Source organism: Parambassis ranga, chromosome 1 (assembly GCF_900634625.1).
Source record: "Parambassis ranga chromosome 1, fParRan2.1, whole genome shotgun sequence".
In the NCBI taxonomy this organism is placed as follows: Eukaryota; Metazoa; Chordata; class Actinopteri; family Ambassidae; genus Parambassis; species Parambassis ranga.
Window position 1 is genome coordinate 25,215,430 of NC_041022.1, and position 22,876 is coordinate 25,238,305.

Sequence of the window (22,876 nt, forward strand, 5' to 3'; positions counted from 1 at the left end):
AATAGTATGGCTGTTTTAATACTTTATGATGGTGTCATCACAAAGTTTCAGCTGTTTCAATTCCCTATGCTCAACACTGTTGAGCATAGCATCAGAGGTGAGCAGATGATGGTGCTGCAAGTGAAATGATGTTTTTACATCAAGTTGCTCACAGTTGTTTGTGAAATACAATTAGAGATACAAGAGTTAAAAAATAGTTAATTAAATAATCTACCTCTTACAGGTGCATGTGTATACATTAGGTACATATTTATTTTGGAACACTTTGTTGGTAGGGATCTCAATAATTCAATGAGTACTGGGTTCTAAATCATGTTTTTATTTTAGTTCAACCATTATATGCCTCGGATTTTGTTGGGATATGTTGTTTTTGACATCTCTGAGCCACTGTACATTAGTAGTCCATCGCAGGCCTGCATAGCTGAGGAATTTAAAAGTCGGAACATTTGAATAATAATATTTACCGAGTAAAGGTCAAATGCCTTTTTTCTTCTGCATGTATAATTAGCATTGAGACGTTAAAGTCCTCTCATGTCAGTTTTGGGGCGCTTGGCCTCCATGTGTGAAGGCACTTCTCCACCTCCATGTGAACCGCCTGTAAACAAACCGCTGCTGAGGAGGACTCGGCGGTGGGTGTGGCCTGGCTCTAAGCCCCTCCCCTCCGGTGGATATCATCCAGCCTCTCCGTGCTCTAAGTGCTCCGCGGGCTGTGTGGTTGCAGGCAGTCGTGCAGCAGACTGTGTTTTGTGAGAAGGGTGATAAAAGAAACGCAGGACAATAGCAGACAAAGGGTTCCTGTGCAGGACGGAGGCAGGACGGTTTCTTTTTCTGTTGTCGGAATTTTGTGCAGGTTTTATTTGGAAGTTAAGCTGCAGCTCTGTCTCCTCCCGTGCATGCCCCACTCGGACTGATATAAACCCGGAGCAGAGGGTCGCACAGACTGTCACTGAACCTGGAGAGTCCGAGACAGCAGCCCGCCGCCGGCATGACCCTCACACGGAGCTCCGTCCTCCTCGGCCTGCAGCTCGTGCTGCTCTCGGCCGGCATACAGGTACACCAGACTCCCGCTGGGATTTGCCTCATGTTAAACATTAGCTTACGCTTTGGGTGTTTATTTTGCAAAGTGACATTTGACTTAGTTACAGGCTGAGATGCTTCGAGTTGTAAAAACGTCTTGTTGCTCCTGAATGAAACTTTGAAGAGCTAAATCTGAACTCATTTCAGAAACTTGGATATCCACCAAAGTTTGAGAAAGTTCAGTACACTGCAATTTAATCTCATACAGAACAAATAAAGATGATCATAATCCAACAAAATACTTCCTTTGACTTTAAGACTTGCATGAAGATTGTCATTTTCATGTTCCTTGGGGACATACATTCCATCAGGTTGTATCAGCTTTGGATCACATGGTCTGTGATTTGGGAATACAAACTGCAGTCAGCCCTGGCCCTGAATTGCCGGTGCTTCTAGTTGTTAATGAGAATCACCCTGGTATTGCTTAGTTGTAACCCTTTCTCTTTCACTCACTGCGAGCTGTGAGTGAATGATCTTGCAGGCAGGTCTCAGGTTGTAAAGCCACACAGTGGACTCAGGCTGTTTCCTGCTGTGCTCTGCAGCAACTGAACTCTGTGACACCGTACTAATCCAGCAACTGCACCCATTTCCAGACTGTTTTCTCATGTTGGACTGTCACGGATTGCATTTGATCTTTAAGTATTTCCAGTGCAGAACATGCTGCTTTAGTTTGATGTCAGCTGCAGCAGGTCTCTGTTGTGCACGGGCATACAGCTTTTTAATTAGGGTCATTTGGCAGGTAGGTTGTGAGATCAGAGCTCTGTGGGAATATATTCATGTGTCTTCTTGTGCCTGAGATCAGGTGCCTTTCTTAATGGTAATGATAAGAATTCAAATGGCTTTTTATCACAGTGAGAGGTGAAAACCCATGTTTGTAGTCCTGAAAGACCGATAATGTCTAAATGTATGTGAGAATGGCCGGTGTGGGGTCTTTGCATCATCAAGTGAAGTTGTGAGCCCCCATTTATTTGTCTTTATGTAAACCTGTTGGGTTTTTTGTTGCCTTCAACTCACTCCTCCGCCCTCCCTGCAGGTGTCTTCAGCTTCAGGACATTTTGAGATTGAGATCCTGTCCATGCAGAACATTAATGGACAGCTGCAATCCGGCGCGTGCTGCGATGGATCACGGGACTTGTTGGATGGCCAGTGCACAGCGGATGAGTGTGACACCTACTTCAGGGTCTGTCTGAAGGAGTACCAGCTAAAGGTGTCATCTGCAGGCCCCTGCAGCTTTGGCACTACCTCCACGTCGATACTCGGTGGGAATACCTTTTCTTTACACAACACCAAGAGTGAAAAGGCCAGGATCGTGTTGCCATTCAGCTTTGCATGGCCGGTGAGTTCACAGGATTTGTGCTTTGATGATTGTTGGTTGTGGTGTTTTACAAGAAAATGAATAGGCACACTTTCAATCTTTCTGGTGGTCCTGGAAGGGCAGGTACCTACGTTTCCAAGTGCTGAGGTATTATTCTGATGTTCTAGGAGAAGATAAAGTGTTTGTGCTAAATGCTTAGTTATGTTGTAAATCTGCTGTCAATCAGTCGACTTCAGGCTTCTTCTTCTTGTGCATTGTCGTTTCCTCGCCTGACCTTCCTGCATGGTGGGGGATAAAGGGCTGTTGTTGGCTAGCGCTGCTCAGCGGGCTGCGGGACATTCCTGCCATTGACCCTGGTAACTGGCATGTTAAATGAAGCCATGGTGGTTTTCAGGCAGGACGAGTTTTCTGTTGTTTTTGTTGTTCCCCTCTTTTTTTGTCTCCCCAGTCTTAACTGGTAGGACGGACCCAAACAGCCTTTCTGTGTGCGTCAGCTGTGTTTATTAGAGCTGTGATGGCGGCTCAAGATGTGTAAAGTCCTGCCAAACCCGCAGCACTACACCCGAGACTCGTCCATGCCTTTTTATGTGCGACTCATTTGTTTCAGTTTTTTTGATCCTTTCCCTCCTGGTGTGTTGCATTTTTGCACATCTTGTTGTCGTTTTTTTAAATACTTTATCTTCTTCCGCTTTCTCTCATTCTTTCCAGTGATGGTTTATACAAGCGGGTTTCTGCAGGAACAATAGTCAGGGTCCTGGCTGGGCTGCAGCTGGGGCTTATGGGACAATGCTGAGGGGTGTAGGGCTACAATCGTGGGTGGATAGTTGCACAATGTGTCCACCATGAGTGAGACTGTGCTAGAGACAGCTTAGCAACAGGAAACAGGGACCAGGGTGTGCTGTGCAGCTTGCTATTATTACTACCAGTACTCTGTCACTAAATTGACACACTGGGAGCTGAGTTGTCTAGTAGCACTAAATTTCTTTTATTTACCGTTTTTAACAATGGTAGATTCACTTCGTAGTTTGACTTTTCCTTACTGAAGACACTTATCTATGGGCTAAGTTATCTAACTGAGCAGCTTTCACATGTTTCCATATATAATGTTTGTTAGTATTTTAGAGCTGAAATGTAATAACTGCACTAAGCATTAACTGTATATATGGATGAACAACATGGTTCCACCTCAGAGTCTGCAGTAGAGGTCAAAAGGTGATGCTGTATAAATAATGTAAAAAAAAACACTTGAAACTGGAAACATCTCGGAAAAAATACAATAATTGATGAGTAGTTATTTTGAGTTTTTAGCTATGTCTGTGTCCCATCCACAAACATGGAGGAGGTAGAGTTTATGACCTATACTGCAGCCAGCCAGCAGGGGGCAATCCAGATGTTTACCCTCACTTTTGGGGAGCTGTCATGGCATCCATCTATATACAGTCTCTGATCCTGAGGATGCTGGACCAGCAGGTGCTAAGGTCAATGCTTAAACTGCATTAATGGTTGCAAATTTACAAAGTTACAACATCAGTGGCAGGAAACATATAAATTACACAAAACAATGGAAAAAATGCAAACTGTATACAATGCTGGTTTATTAATAATGAAGTCAGTCATATGTGAGATATGCATGTGGATGAGTGGTTACCGATGAGGTTTGTGTTGGAATCTATGATGTTGTGTTAACCAGACCACCCTGAAAACACACACACACATGCAGACATACAGGCAAAAACAAACTGGTCATGCATGCAGGACTGACCAGCTGGATGGATGACTGGTTTCTTAACAGTTAGAAAGTGTTTGCCGCCTGATAAATGAAAATCTAAACTCTGCCAACAATGACCTCAACCTAATCTCACTTCACATAGTACCCTCGCATCATTTATAAATCAGCTGCTGATTTTTTTTTTCACACACACCCGCACACACACACTTTCTGTCACTCCTGGGTCCTGTTTTGTTTTCTGCACCATTGATCTTTATGTATAGTAGAGCAGCTAGCATTAGCCACAGCTTGGATAACACTACCATGTAGAATTCACACACTAAGTACATGGTGTACGGTATGATGGTAGTTAGATTCATTGGATTCAAAGGAACAAAATTTCATGGCAGATGTTTTATTCTGGAATAAAGTGGCAGACCAACCAACATTGTCATTCTTAGAGCCACAGGATTTACAGGACTAAAAGCAGTTGCGGGCAAAACACATGTAAATCATATAAACCTCTTGTTTATTGCATTGTTCTCATCTGTGCACAGAGGCCTCTGGCATCCACATTTAACAGGAAAACACTGACTGAGACATGGTTCAAGGGATAAGGCCATCTATTTCTTCTGTCTTCATCTTTTTTTCCCTGAAAAATAGTGCTCACAAAATCAATTTTAGGTAGGAGCACTCAGTGAACTTCACATGACCTGATTTACAGTGTACATTAGGCATCACACATCACTATCACTCAAAGGATGAGTTAGCCAGTGGCTAATTATAAGATGGAACTATACAGCTTTATGACAGTGACTGAGCAAAGGCCTGAACAAGACTGAATAACGGACCACTTTACATTTGCTGGTGAGAGGAAAAGGGACGCAGAGCGATGGCGGTGTGGCCTTGTTGCTATTGGACTAATCAGTGATAAATTGTATGCTGAGCTTCGTCGCATGATTTAGGGACTGTGCTTGTGAGGTTTTCCACTCCTCAGTTTATGTGTGTAAGCCAAGTTATGGAATGGTTTGGCTGATCTGAAATCTTATACTCCACCTTATCTGTGGACATTTTCCCTTTAAACTCGTTGCCCTGCCTTGAAAAGACTGAAGAAAAGATGATTTTTGTGACCGATACAACTGTTCCACTGAATTATAGAGTGAGAGCAGAGAGCATAGTCTGCTGGGATGTTTTCTCTTCATGTGCCAGGCTCAGGGGAGTCCAGATGTGACCAGAGACCCGGTGCTGACTTCAATCCTTCAATGCTCACTGTAGTTCAGCCGTTGGTTTATCCTTTCCTCTTTCACACCCTCATCGTTCTCATGTAAACCTGATCGTCACTATCTTTTGACAGAAGTTTGATCTTTGTCACAGCTGTGTTACTCTTGTGTTACTGTTGTGTGGTGACATGTTGCAGAGTGTCTCTCATTTCTGCAAGTTGAGTTTTAATCTGAATAAAAATGCCCAGCAAAGATGATCAGTGGACAGGTTTTGGAAACCGGTCTCCCTGGTCAACCTAATAGAAGAAGATAGATCATCCCACTTTCATATTTTTTAATTTTTTTTAATTTAGACCAGCTTGTCTTTGATGCTTTGCCAAAAAAACCTGATGTCCATCTTGTTTTGAGAACAAGATGGACATTTTGAAATGTTCTTCTTTTGTTCTTGAATGTTCCCAATTCTGTTTTGAGAGCCAGCAATGCCTGACGTGCCTCTTCTACTGATGGTTCTGTCAGTCAGCCTGGATGAGACTGACTGATAAACCACCACACACAACAAAAGCAGTGGACTTCTGTTTTGTTTGTTTGTTTTTTGTCTGGCTGCAGAGTGAGTCGTTCAGCTCTGCGCTTCTCTCCTCCCTGCTTGGACATGCCTCCACATGTCGCCTGGCTCTGCCTGCTCACAAACTATTTTCCCACATCAAGCCTGCAGCCAGAGAAAGCAGTTCCACCTCCTCAATCAAACAATCAAAAGCACAGGGAGTGATGGGAAATCACCAATGGCCTGCAGATGAATGCTTGCTAAGATGTTTTGGCAAGTAGTGAGTGGAACCTGTTGGCTAGTCCCCAGCTCTCAGGTTCTCTTTCCCTCTGTCATCCTCAAATTTGATTAGCTCCTAAAATGTTTTGAGGTGCCACCCAGTGTGTTTGGTGGGCAACAGGTTTATTTTTCCTCCAGGGTCAGAAGGCGTCAGTCCTATGCCCAGATCCAGTTTCAGCCAGAGAGGTGATGCATGTGTGCTGCAGAGTTGTTCAGAATGGGTCAGTCACAGTTGCAGGATGCTAGCTTGGTTCTGCATTAGCAGCTGTTATGTAGCTTTGGGGATAAACAGCCCAAGATACGACCTGCTCTGCGTGGCATCTAAGCACAATTTGGGTGTTTTTTTCCAGATTTATGTGCCTGAGGTCAAGTTTTGTTTAGATCTTGCTGATTCCACTTTTAGGTTGGGCTTCTAATTGGATCCTTTTTCCCACTCTCATGGATCTGCTCAGCATGTGTATGAAGCACTGCAAGGACCAATGCCAAACTGAATGCCTCAGTAGTAAATCTACTGTATATTTCCATCCTCAGAGGATCTGAAAAACACAAGAAACACATGAGACATGAATGAATCCCCAGTGTGATGCTTCTTACGGCTCATTGTGGTCTAATAATCCTGTCAGCAGCACTGAGCGCTCGATAACACTACATCACAGCCCCAGCTAACCACTAATCTGTAAACTACATGGACTGCAAACTGAATGTTGGTAGGAAGGAGTTTATCTTGCTGCTGTGGAGCTACTCCAATATCAGCATGGTTAGATGAATCTGGATGAGATGATGTCAGACCACACAGTCTGATTTTAAGAGTTTCTATTCAGGAAGATTTTCTGTTTCTATTGACTTTTACTGACTGAGAAGAATGCGTAAATATATCAGCAGTTGGCCCATAGGACTCCAACAATATCAGCATACTTTGGTGAAAGTTCAGTATTGTAATCGTTGTGTGTGTGTGATATAATATATAATAACATATTAAAACCTTAGATATATATTGGTCTGTCACAGTCTGTCAGTTAATCTATGCAAGATGAAAACATTTTATATATAAATGCAGAATCTTGTCACCATTACCCATATCTCACATGCTGTATATAACCAATACTGGCTGATATTGTAGATTTACAGTTGTAGCACCATGCATCAGACTAAAATAACACATGCTCATGCACACACTTGGGCTCTGGTCTGTCTGTTATTTGATAGCAGTGAAAACAACAACTTAAGAGACAAAGAGTTTCAAAGTGGAGCCAAATAGGACTTGGAGGCTATTCACACATTACTACATTAAGAGGAAAGAAGAGAGAGGTGTCTGGTTTCAGTGACAGCTGTGCTTTATTAAAACATTAGAAGCAAAGAATCCTCATATGTTACATCCACAGAGTGTTTATCAGTGTTCAGATCATCTATCGTCACCATTTATTCATTGGTTTCTGTTTCTGTCTGTACAGAGGTCGTACACATTGATTGTAGAAGCTTTGGACTTCAACAACGGCTCGTCTTCTAGCAGTGAGTACTTTCATTAGTCTTCTTGGCTTCCCTTCATGTCTACTTTGTTTACTTTACCTACTACTGATACTAACATGACACTTAAACCTAGACGTCTGCGCTGCACAGGCAACTGAAAGTGATCTAATGACTTTGTCACTGCGGAGTGAAAACAAACTGTGGACACACTTTTGTTTTACAGGTACATCCCAGTAGGTTAGACTGTTTTTTCAAAATTCTTCTTGACATAAGGACATTACATACTTTTTCTTTTTGGACCCCTCTAATGTTTGTTTACATGCCACTGGTAAGTTCCATTCAGAAAACTGATTGGAAGGACTGTGGAGTGGAGTGAAGCTGCCAGCTGTTGTTTGAGCTTCTGTTTATCACCCAGCAGTCAGTGAAGCAGGCAGAGCAAGAGTGTTCAGTGGCTCAGTGCTGTATTTGGCGTCCCACAGGGAACCATTATAAGCCCGGTGTGAAGTCAGCTGACCTCAGCCCAGGTGGGCTTCAGCGCAGGCAGCAAGGACACAGAAGGGTTGGGGTGGGGGGTTCAGGTGCTGCCTGCCAGTTATGCTGTGCTGCTGAATGATTATGTGGCTTTGTTCAGAAAATGTCTAGCTGGAGCTGCTGATGAGCCAAATGAGGACAGAGCAAATATTGACTGTCTTAGACTAGCATCAACAACCTAAGTGCACCCAGCATGTGACTCTTGCATTATTGTAGTACTGTGGTTCAGCACAGATGGCACCTTGACCTGTGAGGGTCACTGTGATTGTTTTATTCTCTGTGTTCCAATAAAACTCAAAAAGAGTCACACACTAGGCTGTTTGAAAATCTTAGCAGTTTCAAATAACGCTGTCCTTTGGGTGTGTGGTAAAGACAGTAAATTAAAGCAGAAACTAAAAAAGATTTAACAGTTCCCCAGAATCAATTACACATGAGTGCTATGCACACTGCTTACATCATCTGCTGCTGCTGTTCTGCCATGTTACAGTCATCATGCACTTTTATATCTCTGGGCTTCCCTTAGGTGATTGTGATGTATGAAAACCTACCATACAGTTGTCATGCATACAATCATGGGGGTCTGAGGGAGCCAGCCTCAAATGACCATGAGTGAAACAGTTTTTTCTGTCTTTGCAGTTGCAGTTTGACTGTACCTGTTGTAACTTAGGAGGTCAGTGAATACACACTGTTCTGTCTTCAGATCCACATACAGCTATTAGGCAGGTGCTGGCAAGTTTCATCAATATGGTGCAAGGTTTGAATATTTGCTCAAATATTGTGGATGGAAGAGATCCAGCTTTCAGTTGAACAGTTTTTCAGATGTGCTACCTAGCTGCTATTTTCAGCAGCTTTTTGTATTCTCCATCATCATGTGAAGTGTCACAGTTTGCTCCCAGGCCGAGGATGTTACCTGCTCTGAGGTTTCTTCGGGTTTTCAATTCGGCTCCTTCAGTGCAGCTGCTTGGGTGGTTAAACAGGTGCCATCACCTCGGCCTGACCACACTTTCCACCCCACTGGTGAAATACCACAGAGCGCTTCAGCATTTTCAAACTCTCTCTGGAAGATTAAGACAGCCAGCCTCTCTACCACAGTCTCTGTGTGCAGGGAGTTACAGCTCACACCGTCAGGTTTATAGCATGAGTCAGAATATGACTGAAACAATCTGCCAAATAAGGTCCAACCTTAGTGTATCCTGAAGGGGCCAAAGCTAGTGCAAGGCCAGGCAGGCTTTTACAGTGAAGCCTCTGCTTTTGTCTGCAGCTGATGTGAATCGTTGCTTCCACAGACATTGGCGGGTCAGTGATCGAGAAAGCTGTGCACTCAGGGATGATCAACCCCAGCCGACAGTGGCAGAGTCTGAAGCACAACGGACGTGTGGCTCAGTTTGATTTTCAGGTCCGCCTCAGCTGTGACGAGCACTACTATGGCTTTGGGTGCAACAAGTTCTGCCGGCCACGAGACGACTTCTTCGGCCACTACGAGTGCGACCACAATGGAAACAAGACGTGCCTGGAAGGCTGGTCTGGGCCAGACTGCAACACCGGTGAGCCTTGCAGATATATGAAACCCAGCACTTCCAGACTTTTATGCAGTAGCACCATATGGTGTTATTTTCTTCTGTGCTTCTCTTCACATGTTGCATGTTACCAATTGTATTCTGCCTGTTGCTCTTCAGCAATCTGCAGACAGGGCTGCAGTACAGAACATGGATCTTGTAAAGTCCCTGGAGAGTGCAAGTAAGCACACACTCACAGCAATGATCTGTTCATATCTAATATACATTTGCATAATGAATTTAAATCACATTCTTCAGCCAGCATTTCTGTTCAGATCATCCTCCACTGGTGCTAACAATATGTGTGTGTGTTTGTAAGGTGTCTCTATGGCTGGCAGGGAGAGTACTGTGATCAGTGTATCCCTCATCCAGGCTGTGTTCACGGCAGCTGTGTGGAGCCCTGGCAGTGTCTCTGTGACACTAACTATGGAGGACAGCTGTGTGACAAAGGTACACACTCACACTCTCAGATCTCTATTGCTTCAGTGCATGTTCCATTTTACACTTTACCCTAACCAAAAAAACAAAATGATACCAATGTAATTATCTATGTATGTACTGTTTTTCCATTAGAACATCACATGGAACTTTTGTATGAAAGAGCTGCACTGTCCTACCTCTCCCGGTTAGCTTCTAACCTGTTTTTCAGAGAAGAAACTACACTTTTAGCACGTTATTAATCTTTTATTGTGGTAGGGACATGGACCTGAAATTTAACCTTCCAAACCCAAAGCTGGTTTTTCCTTGGACTAAACATTGTTTAGTCAGTGTAGGCTCATTGTTCCCTGCAGTATAAAGTCTTTCACCTCTATGGAGAGATAGCACAGTCTCGGCTTACAAGTAGAGAGAGACCTCAAATGTCTTTGTGCAGTTAAAGAGACATAAACCCCAACAAAACAGAAAGAAAAGAACAAAACAAAACATTGCCACTCGATAATGCTTCAGTGATGAAGAATTGAGGTAGTAAATAAAAGCAAATAAAAACAGCTCATAGCAGCCTGCAGGCTTCTGTGTTGGCAGAGTTTTTAAATGGACACACTAGGATGTAAGGAAGTAGTAGTAGTAGTAGAGGAAAAGCAGTCTATGTTTAATTTCACATTAACATTCATATTACTACCTTTGTTTTTGCAGACCTAAACACATGTGGAACGCTGCTGCCATGTTTAAATGGAGGCACCTGCAGCAACACGGGGCCGGACAAATACCACTGCTCCTGTCCTGAAGGCTTCTCAGGGGTCAACTGTCAGAGGGGTGAGAGGAACATGTGATGCTGCGTGGCCCCGGGATACAGTAAATGATTTAGTGCCAAGATTCCAATTTTCGAAATGACCTAAACGCTGTGTCTCCACAGCAGAGCGTGCCTGTATGTCCAACCCCTGTTCAAATGGTGGCAGCTGTGCAGAGACCAGTCAGGGGTTTGAGTGTCGCTGTGCTCCTGGATGGACCGGACCTTCCTGCTCCATCAGTAAATCCTTTTGTAATTTTTATTTGAGCCTTGTTTTAGCCTGCACCAAAGCTTCATGATCACCTGCTCTTTTTGTCTCAGATGTAGACGAGTGCGTGATGAATCCCTGCAGTCATGAGGGGACCTGCCAGGACCTGGTTAATGGTTTCAAGTGTGTCTGTCCTCCTCAGTGGACTGGGAAGACCTGCCTTATTGGTGAGTGCAGCTTTGGTTCAGTGTCAGACGCACTGCTTAGAGAAAAATTGTACATTTAAAACTACATTTTTCTTGTACATAAAATCATCATTTTTGGGGATTTACATTGTCATGAGATTTGCCTTTACCTCAAAGAGGACACCTTCCCCAGTCTTCACTGCTGTTCCTGTGTTTCCATACTCCAACATTAACGTGGTGATTTCAGTGTGGACAGCTATGAGTCAGCAGCACCAAATCTCTCCCTGAACTTTTTTTATCCTGTTGTGTTTAGATGCCAATGAGTGTGAGAACAGCCCTTGTGTCAATGCCAACTCCTGCCGAAATCTGATTGGAGGATACTTCTGTGAGTGCTTCCCTGGTTGGACTGGCCAGAACTGTGATACCAGTGAGTAAAACATGGCAGTGACATATTGATCTGAGTAACAAGCAGGAGGGGAAGGGAGCTGTGGATGCACAAGTGGTGCCAGAACATTCAGCCAGCAGTGATTTCAGGTCCTTGTCTTAACATTGTGGAACCTTTAACATTTTAGCATGAAGGTCTATGGGAATTGACTCACTTTTTGAATCAGCCATGAATCAGTATGGAACTTCTGTTTGGCTGCATTATGCAGAAAATTGATGGCATAAGGTTCAAATAAAGATAACTGGTGATAACAGATTGAGTGGACTAAAAGAAACAACTCAAATGGAGTGACGAACATGGACCTTTACTGTTTGGATCAAGTGCTATATAAAGCTGTAACTCTGTTGGGACGTGCCATTTTATAAATCAGAGACTTGTGTCTGTATTAGCCAGAATGCAAAGCGACTTTCATCTGATGTCCTGGTTGAAGCATGTAAACACTACTTATCCTGCTTCTCTAAAAGGAAACTGGCCTTTTTTGGTTTTGCTCTGACTGAAGCTGATTTTTGTTCCTGCAGACATCAACGACTGTCACAACCAGTGTCAGAACGGAGCTACATGCAAGGTAAGCCTCCCTTTGAGCAGTTGGTGCATCTGTCTGTGTGTCTGTGTGCATGTGTGGCAGGCCTCCATGACAACAGCAGATTAGATTTCTACAAACTTTCTTATTTCTCGGCTAAAGAAACGTTCTTTTCAAATTCTGATTATTCATTTTTTTCTTATTCTTCTTCTCACAATGGTTTAATGCATTGCATCACCATAAAATGTATTTATAAGGAATGTTTGAAAACACAGTGAAAATATGTACTGGGATACAGCTTACAAAGAATGTTTTGTTAGCTAGCAATATTTGCATGGATGCTACAACACAGATTTAGCCATTTAGCTTCATGCTAACATGTTGTTTACTTATGTTTACTTGGATAGATAAAGTCGCTGGCAGGGATTTACTGGTAGAAACATCTATAGAGGCAGAAGTATTAGCAGGAGCTATAGGTGCATTCTTTATCAACATGGCGCCACCTAGATATTGAAAGACAGCTCATTGCATGAGTACTTTTCTTTTGATTACTTTAGGTACATTTAAAAGTACTTAAGAGTTTCACTTAAGTAGGATTGTTGATGTAACACTTCTGGTTTTACTATAAGTATATATTTTAGAACATGATATATAATCAAAACAATACAGCTGGTTTAGCTTGAATGTGAAGTTTGCGTATCTGTCCTCCAGGACCTGGTGGATGGCTACAACTGCGAGTGCGCTCCAGGTTTCAGCGGTGAACACTGCGATACAGACGTGGATGAGTGCGCCAGTGGTCCATGCCTAAATGGTGGCCGTTGTCATGACGAAGTTAATGGTTTCCACTGCCTGTGTCCACCTGGTTTCTCTGGCAACCGCTGTCAGGTGAGTGTCGCTCAGCTCATGTTACAGAAACAGAAACTGTACTTTTTCACAACATTTATCATATTATTCTGAATATAAGACAAACCTTGTCTTTTATTAAAAAAAACTGCCTTGGTAGTATTTTGGCAAGTATTTTTTTTACTGTCTTTGCACTAGTGTGTTGCTTTGAGGCACAAAATATCTGCCCAGTCTTTCTCCTGTCTCCTCCTCTTCACTAAGTTTAATCCGGAGAGTTAGATAGATAGATAGATAGCAACTACAACCCAGGGTAGCAGGAGAAGCTTTGATAACTTCTGCTCATGACCAGTGTTCACAAACATTCGAACATGCATTGGTTAGCTTTTAGTTTAGTTCAGTACATTTTATTGAAATGCATGTATTTAAAAATAAATATTAAAAGGAACAATGAAAAAAGCCAGAATTCAAGCACATCTTTTATTTCAATCACACAATGGTCAGGAAAGTCGTGTCCAACCATGTGACTCCAGTTAAAGCAACATTTTTTTACATACTGCTATAATAATGTAAACCTCTGCTTAAACAGAATTGCAGACGTTCCATGTGTGTTGCCACTCCTTCCTGTTGCAGCCTCCTCACATTATTTTCTGAGATAATTGCTGTAACTTTACACCCTGTCTTTGTCTCAGTGGTTAATGCTGTGTCTGCTGAACATTTAACACCAAAGTGTCGAAACCCATCCAGACCACACCAGGAAGCAAACAGTACGCTGGACTAAAATTAGGATTAAACTCAGTGTGTAAAGGTCTGTTTGAAATCTATTATCTGATCCTGACAAAGGTCTGTTGGCAATCTGTGGGTGGTTACCATGGAGACATCTATTGGTGTACAGGTGTCTTTGAAGAGGATCGTTTTTCCCAGTTGAAGCTGAATTGTTCTCCTGCTCTAATTCTGCAGTTGGATATCGATTACTGCGTGCACAATCCATGTGAAAATGGCGGTCAGTGTTTCAACCTGGCGACCGACTATGTCTGTAACTGTCCTGAAGACTATGAGGGGAAGAACTGCTCCCACCTAAAGGACCACTGTCGCACAACACCATGCAAAGGTTCATGTTCATTGTCAATTCCTAAATTAGGAACTTCAGATTTTTAGGCTGGTCAAGATAAGCATATAATAATATGTTTTCTTCTTGCACAGTGATTGACAGCTGCACAGTGGCAGTGGTGTCCAACAGCACACCAGGAGGAGTGCGTTTGATCTCGTCCAACGTGTGTGGGCCACACGGGCGCTGCCGCAGTCACAGCGGTGGACAGTTCAGCTGTGAATGTGAGGAGGGATTCACAGGGACCTACTGCCATGAGAGTGAGTTGTTGTTTTGTATGTTGTTTGCAATAAAAATGTTTAACATGCAGTTTGGAACGTCATCTGTTGTTCTTCTTCTATCTCTCAGACATAAATGACTGTGAGAGCGCCCCCTGTCTGAACGGAGGGACCTGTATCGATAAGGTCAATCAGTATCAGTGTATTTGTGCTGAAGGCTGGGATGGACCTGCCTGCCAGAACAGTGAGTCTTCCTCTTTCATCATCTGCTGCAACAGTGTACAGCAAACATGGTGGGTCTGACATGTTGTCTCGTCTTCTCTCAGACATTGATGACTGCAGTTCTGCTCCCTGTCAGAACGGAGGTGTGTGTCGAGATCTGGTCAACGACTTCTACTGTCAGTGCAGCAACGGTTGGAAGGGAAAGACCTGTCACTCAAGTGAGTGTGTGTTGACTGCAGTCATTTCTGACTAATACGTGGTGCATAACATCCTTTAAGAGTGTTATTTGACAGGCTATATATGAAGCTGTAGTAGTCACACAACGTTCCTCCTAGTCTCAGGGTTACTGCTTCTGCTTGAGTGAGTGAAACATGTTGTATTGTGTGAGGACTGCATATTTCTATTTATGTATTTATTTTTACAGAACCTTGTTAGTTAATTGAGACATGTTAAATAATATCCACACATTCCTTTCTGTGATGACCTTGTGTTGTTTGTCCAGGGGAGAGTCAGTGTGATGAGACGACCTGTAACAATGGAGGAACCTGCTATGATGAAGGCGACATCTTTAAGTGTCTGTGCACCGCAGGCTGGGAGGGTTCCACCTGTAGCATTGGTCAGTGTGACGCAGGTTTTTTTTGGCGGTATTTTCATGTGGGACATCTGTTTAAATATGCCATGCTCGTGTCTTCAGCTAAGAACAGCAGCTGTCTGCCGAGTCCTTGCCAGAATGGAGGAACCTGCGTGGTGGATGGACACACCTTCAGCTGCATCTGTAAGGAAGGCTGGGAGGGCGCCACATGTGGCCACAGTAAGTTACTGCACATCACAAATTTAGGTCATTACTCCTGCTATTAAAACAGTTGTGTTCATTCCATATTTGATGTGTCTTTCCAGACACTAATGACTGCAGTCCTCATCCCTGGTGAGTTAAATTACATATCTTTCCACAAACACATGCATATACAGAACTTTTGGGTTAAACCCATGCCCATGACTTCTGTAAAAGTATTCCTTTTAGCTGGATAAAATCATTTTGACATCTTTCATTTTGTTGTGAAAGGTTTATAAAGCTTAATGTCCAAGATGTTCAGAAGTCTAAACAGTTGTCACATTTGGAGTCCTGATAACTGCCACATTCTCTCTCTTGTTTTTGTTTTGTTTTTGGTCTCTCGTTTCACCAAATCAAATCTGGAACAAAATGACAAAGTCTGTGCCAGTTCCTCTTTTTATCTCTCGGTTCCCACTCTTCTTTCCAAACCACAGAAACCACTCATATCTTTAAAACACGCTGATTAGGGGGGAAAAAGTGCTGGAACACTCAGGTCATGGTTTTGATTCAGAGCTGAGTTTTTCAGTGGGAAATGATGCTTTTCTTTCATGACTCCTTTTTCTCTCTTTTTTTCAACTGTAATAATCACTCTGTCCTCCTGCAGCTACAACAGTGGCACCTGCGTCGATGGGGACAACAGGTACCGGTGTGAATGTGCTCCGGGATTTGCTGGCCCCGACTGCAGAATCAGTGAGTATTAACATTTTAACTTTTTTTTTTCTTTTAAAAATAGTTTGGTTTTTTCCTGTGTCCTGCAGTCTGATTTATCAGTCTACCATCAGTCTGTAATTCTGTTTGAAGTTTGGTATCAATCAGTGAATTTGTATAGAACATTTAAACAAATCAGATGCAGTCCAGTATGTTTCACAACAATATGTTATAAAAATCAATATATTAACCCAAAAAGATATTTCCACAAAATGTATACATTGTAAGAAAACAATTAAAATATTTAAATATCATTAAAATCACTTCCTAAAAATAAAAAAACATGACATATGATACAAATCTGATAATAATATATAATAATAAATAATAAACATATAATTTAAAATAACAATAAAATATAAAAAGGAATTGTCTTTTTAAATCCAGCCTTAAACTGGGCTTAGAACATGTTGGTTTTGGTAGATGGACCACACAGAAGAAGGCAGGACTTCAGGGGAAGTTTTGGTAAATCTCTTCCAAACCTCAGCAGCTTAGAGCGCTGACTACCATCTCATCATTTGGGGAAGCCCTCTGGTTCTCTGTCCTTTACAGCGTCTGAGGTTTCATATGTTTCCAGTACACACATCACTCCAGAAGGTGCCTCGTTTAGCAGAGAGCAAAGTCTGGAATCAAGAGGAAAACTGCATGCTGGCTCCATTGAAATTCATGTTTGTTAATTGTTCTTCTGTTAAAGATCTCAAATGTTTAGTTTTCCTGTCACTCCAGTGCAAAGATTCAGAACTTTATTTATTTATTTATCTACGAATTTATGCTTGGATAGAGTTTGCTATTTGAAAGTGTCTTTCAGATCTAAGGAAATTGTGTTTTTTTTCTGACTTGATAACATTGTTAACCTTCTCTGGTTTACAATGGATGCACAGTTTATGTGACATGACAACATGAAATTGAAATGAAAACTACTTTTTGTAGACATTAATGAGTGCCAGTCGTCACCCTGTACATTTGGCTCTACCTGCGTGGATGAAATCAATGGTTACCGCTGCATCTGTCCCCCAGGAAGAACCGGGCCTCGTTGCCAAGAAGGTGACACTTTCAATTTGCTGCTGACACATTTATGTTGTAACAAAAAAGTTCAGGAAAAAACATTTGTATGTGTATGTTTCTAAAGATGTTGTGTGTTGCAATGTCAGGACGGCCCTGCGTGCTCGGAGAGTTGGTGGCTTTGGATGGAAGCAGATGGGATGATGACTGTAACACCTGCCACTGTAGCAATGGGAAAGTCACCTGCACAAAGGTACAGCTGGGGTTTCATTTGGAATCATGTAATAACGTGCTAACACTCCCATTTTAAGGGGAGAGATTTGTCATGATAAATGTCTTTTGCCTCCTGTAGCTTTGGTGTGGACCAAAGTCCTGCAGCCTCCATGGAAAGACTCGCAACGCAGAGTGTCCGGCCGGTCAGACCTGTGTCGCCATCACAGATGACCGCTGCTTCGTCAAGCCCTGCCACGGTCAGAGAGAGTGTTGGGGCCCTACGCACAGGGGCCCACGACCTGGCAGGTGTCACACACAGGGCAGCTGTGGCAACATCACCTTCACCTTCAACAAGGACGTCATGGCAAAAGTGAGTCCTCATCCTCATACATCACAGAAAGAAACCTGGAATTTTCTGAACGTCTTTATATACTACGCTAGGATATATATGTATATATTCTTTATTGCAGTGTGTAATGAACCCATATTGACTAAACTTGTGACAAAAGTAAAAGAGTTCAATCCTTTTCAGTCGTTGCAGGGTGTGACAGTGGAGCAGGTCTGTCGTGAGCTCAGGACCCTGTATGTAGTCAAGAACCTGTCCTTGGACTCCTTCATCTCCATGACCTGTGAGCCGTCGCTCAGCGCCAACAACGAGATCCATGTAGCCATCGTAAGTAGTGTTCTGTGGTGTAGTGGTCTTCAGTTGATGCAGTTTTTCCTGTCTGCTTCCTGTACATCACATTAAAAGTCTGCAATTATTAAATGGAAAGTTCCTTGAGGTTTTAAAAAGTGAGAAGGGTGCCACAACTAAAGATCTGAAAGGTTAAACCGCTACTATTACAGGAAGTCCAGATCATTTCTCTTGGTAAAGGTCCTGAGCTTTAAATGAGAAGATGGGTAAATGATTGTTGTGTTGCAGTAATCAGTGATTAGAGGGTACAGAAATGGACATGTTAGGCTTAAATGTTGACAGATAGTCAGACCATAATGGAGTGTTCTGCTGCACACTTCAGACGACAGACGACCAGAGTCAAGGTCTGACCTTCGTCAAGGAAATCACAGACAGGATCATGGATCTGGTCAGCAAGAGGAGCGCCAACAGCACCATCATCAGTGCCATTGCAGAGGTCCGCATCCAGAGACGCCAGAGCCAGAACCCCAACGGTGAGCCACAGCTGCTCCAAACAATTTACAGCTTGGATTTGTGTTTCGATTTGTGACTTTAAGATGAAAATGTAATAAAGAACTAGGTCCAGTGGCTAGATTTTTCCAGAGCTAAAGACAGATAGGGCAGTGTTCACATGGGGTTTGTTCATTATGGAAAACTTGTAAACCTGGTTATAGTCTATCCTTATGCTTTCACCGCTGTTCTGAGAACATTTGAGGTGAGAGGTATGGCAGGATTGATTAAGCCAGCTTAATGCCCCATCTCTTTTAAAATATAACACAACCCACGCAAAGTACATTGCATGGCTGCTTAAACAGACGGCAATATGAAGTGTATCAGCACAGACCTTGTGGACTCATGCCGTCACATCAGAGTGTTCCAAATATGATCAACAATGCAGAAGTCAAGTGTAGCTTCAGTCGTTCTTGTACCGGGCTATAACCAAGATTGTTGCTGCAGTACAGTTGGACATCTGCTCATCTGGTGAACATGATCGAATATTTCACTTGGATTCATCCATGAACTGTTCATCTATGAACCCTTTGTTTTGAGTTTCTTTGCCTAACCTGCATGACTCTCTCCTTTTATCAGATCACTTGGTACCCCTCCTGGTTTCCATCATGATTGTGGTCTGGGTGTTGGCAGTTGCCGCAATGTTACTGTGGTGCCTGAGGAGGCGGAGGAAGCACAGCACCCATACAGGGGTCAGCACCCAGGCCTCGTCATCTTTGGCACCTGCGGCTGAGGACAACAACGCCCTCCACAACAGTGTCAGCGTGGCCCGTGAACAGCTCAACCACATCAAAAACCCCATTGAAAAAAACCCACCAAGCCACCACCACCTCCTCCATCACCACCACCACCTCTACGAGAACAAGAACTCAGTCAATGCTAAAATCAAGAAATCAGATGCTGGAAGCCAGTCCGATGAAGATGAGGTGGATAAGCGATTCCAGAAGGCACGGTTCCCTCGAGCACCACCGGCATACTCGCTGGTAAACTGGGAAGAACAACCCCCGCACCATGTCACAAACAAACCCACACACTGGAATAGCAAACAGGACAACAGGCAACTGCAATCGCAGAGCTTCAACAGGGTGGAGTATGCTGTATAGCCAAAGGGACACAAAAGGACTGGACAGATCAGAACCCCCCCACCCCTTGTGGTGGAAGACATTTATGACCCATTTTTGTAGCCTTGTTTTGGATGAAATGGATCTGTTTAATTTATGTTTGAACTGATACTGGTGTGAATGGTCCACTGCAGTTGGCTGGATCTCCAATTTGTGTTTTGTCACCACAAATGACAGAATTCAGGATCCTCTCCTCTTCTCACATTTATCAGTTGAGTATATTGTTGCACCACAGCACCTTTGGGTGGGGTCTGTCAGTAGCTGCTGCTGCCAATATAATGAATCGTCCATGTAGAATGTTTCTGTATAGAAGTGTAAATAATGTTTAATTAATCATTGTGTATAGTTGATTCGTTAACTTAATCATCCAGAACCTTAAGGTATTCCTTTTTTTATTTATGAGTTTAGAGTCTGACAGCTTTGTAAGCTACAGACTGAAATATTTTTTTTAATATAAATTTTTCATGAACACCAGAAGTGTTGTTGAAAGAATAGTTTATTTTAGCTTTGAATTCGGGCATTTTTGTGCCTCAGTTAAATGTTTCATGGAGGGTTAGAGACAGATTTTGCTGCTGCAGGGTCTTTGTATACAAATCAATGTGATGGTAGACGTATTGCTTTTGCTACTGAAAATTCTAAGGGATGCATTTTTTGTAGTTTTATGTTTTTGGACCTTGAGAAATAAAAGTCTGAGTTCGTTAATGACATCCATGCATTATTATTATTAATGTGATGGTCCGTTTTTACGTGCGTCCTGTTTGCTTTGATTGTGCTGTTGCATAAAACCAAGCCTTGAGTCACTTGAGAAAAGCTATTATGAATGGTCTGAATATTTTTGCCCATTGTTTTTGTCAAAACTGGTGCTACTATCAAAATGCAGGTCTCAATCCAATAGTTTGTTCAAACCATAGTTTGTTTCGGGACACTGGGTTCAGATTTGTTCAAATGTGATGAACCCCCCACTGTAACCTGATTTATTAGCCTTTATTAACGACACAGTGTTGCACTGTAATAAATCATGCTCATGTCTTGACGTCGTCAGCCAGTGACAGCACTGTAAGAAGAAGTTAGTGTTGTCTTCCCAGACATGTGGACCCTGACAAAAAAGACTAGATAATCTGGCTGATGTGGGCCAGAGGCCTGGATTTGTTGCTCTTTTGACCCAGACATTTCTTGTAATGAAGGCGTTTATCAGTGGCAGTGAACAGACATGGCTTTGTCTTAGTTTCTCTAGCCCTTTATCTTAATCGCACTCTACAGACATGTGAGAGCGTTTATACGCAGCGCATCCCTCACAGACAAACAACATTTGGAATAAATGCTTTTCCTGCCCCTGTACCCAGACCTTCATCACAACCAACAACACGAGGGGAGCCGCAGTGCTGCTTCACCACACAAGTGTGGTCGCCATGGAAGGGGACGGTGCTGTTTATATGCATTTTTCTGCACATATGCAACTGTGGTGATTTTCAGCCAAGATTAAGAGGAATCCAAATCAGAGGCTGATAAGCAAAATGGCTGACAGCAAGGCAGACATAGCATGTGGCTGATCAGCGGGATGGTTTTGTGGCTGGTGAGAGTTGATGCCAATCTAACCCCCGCTCCCCGCCTGCCTCGTCGCCGTCCTCTCTCCGCTATTATGGTCTCTGCTCAGTCCAGACCACAGCTTCCACTTTGACTCTCCTCTCTCTATCTCTTTCACAACAACATACAGTTAGGAAAAAAATGATTTGAACCCCTGCTGATTTTTTTTAAGTTTGGTCTCTAAAAGAAATGATCAGTCTGTAATTTCAGTGGTAGGTTAATTTAAACAGTGAGAGACAGAACAATAAAAAAATCAAGAAAAGTACATTTCAAAAAAGTTCAAAAAAATATGAATTCACATTTTCATGAAACCAAGACACCTGAAACATGAGAAGGGTTAGAACTTCACAATAAAACAGGAAATACACACACGTTCAAAGTAAGACACCTAACTTAAAAGTGGATCTATTTTACCTGCAGTGTTTTTTCGTGTCACAAAAACTAACAGAACTTTATTTCAGATTGAAATGTGCTGTTGTAACTTGCACTACTGGGATTGTAATGAGTATGTTACCAAAATAGTTAGTAATGCATTATATTACTGCAATAGGTTACTTTTGTAATGCATTACTTCCAACACTGTTTACATTGCTTATGAAATGGCACATGTGGTAGTGCAGTTGTGTATAAAGGGTAAATATGCAGTCCACTGGAAGCAGTAAAGCATACATACCTCTGCTCGCTTTGGTCCTCAAACACCATGTTTCTGTCTTTAGACTTCTCACACGGCTCCTCAGTTTGTTCACTAAACACAACCTAGTATCCCTTGGTGTTTTTGTGTGTTTTTAATGGTCAGAGTCGTGAAATGTGAACCTCTGTCCTCCTGCTGCTTCAAAGGCGGCTGGCAAAGCAGAGCTAACATGATCGTTAAGTTCACCAACGTCTGCCCGCCCCCGGAACGTTCCACTAATACATCTGAGAAACATGAGTCTGCCTTTATGTTGAACGTAGACAGAAGACTTTTATTTCAACTGAGACATTAAAGAGGCCTCTATGGAGCAAGGCATCAAGTCTGCCAGGGGGTTGTTGGTTCAATGCTTGTGGAGTCCAACTGCACTAATAATGTGAACAGATGTGGTGCTGCAGGGTCTGATCCCTGAGAGAATCTGCTCAAAGTTTAACTCCCGTCTGGATGTTATGGCTTTTGTAATTCAAGCAGTCAGTGTTTTCACAAATTGCTTTGTAAGGGGTGTGGCCGAATGTGTGTGTGTGTGGCAGTATGACTCAGCTGTGCAGATACAGTTGTGGGAACTAAAAGAGTCTGGAGACAGTGAGGAGAAAGGGGACTGACGTCAACTCCCCTAGGCTGACAATGGACAAGTAACAACAGCCATTCATCTTAACAGGATCCCATCATAACTTCTGACATGCTTTTCTGATTCATCTCCATCCCCGACATCTCCAACATCTTGATTTCATTTCTAACAATCAAATCTGCAAACAGGGAGAAAGAGAAGTCTGCAGAAAGAGGCTCGTTCTCTGTGAAAAGCCATGCATAGTGGATAAATAAAGGACACACTCCATGCTCATGACTAAAAATGGATTTCAGCTGCTCTGCTCTAACATTG

At 42.7% G+C, this 22,876-nt stretch overlaps 1 protein-coding gene across 2 annotated transcripts; it reads left to right on the top strand.

Moving 5' to 3' along the window:
* Nucleotides 1-737: 737 nt before the first annotated feature.
* Nucleotides 738-20,329, top strand: LOC114431749 (protein jagged-1b-like). Of its 2 annotated transcripts, none has more exons than XM_028399363.1 (26): nt 738-1,051; nt 2,111-2,413; nt 7,592-7,649; nt 9,425-9,682; nt 9,815-9,875; nt 10,014-10,144; nt 10,826-10,945; nt 11,046-11,159; nt 11,241-11,354; nt 11,626-11,739; nt 12,276-12,322; nt 12,989-13,162; nt 14,078-14,228; nt 14,321-14,485; nt 14,574-14,687; nt 14,770-14,883; nt 15,168-15,281; nt 15,360-15,476; nt 15,563-15,590; nt 16,102-16,187; nt 17,136-17,249; nt 17,357-17,460; nt 17,560-17,790; nt 17,953-18,093; nt 18,437-18,587; nt 19,183-20,329. In XM_028399363.1, exons 1-26 carry the CDS (start codon nt 986-988, stop codon nt 19,704-19,706), a joined length of 3,714 nt encoding a protein of 1,237 aa, XP_028255164.1. In that variant the 5' UTR covers nt 738-985; the 3' UTR covers nt 19,707-20,329. The 2 variants fall into 2 exon arrangements, with proteins under 2 accessions (XP_028255164.1, XP_028255170.1); XM_028399369.1 differs by having other exon boundaries at nt 11,049-11,159.
* Nucleotides 20,330-22,876: the final 2,547 nt, after the last annotated feature.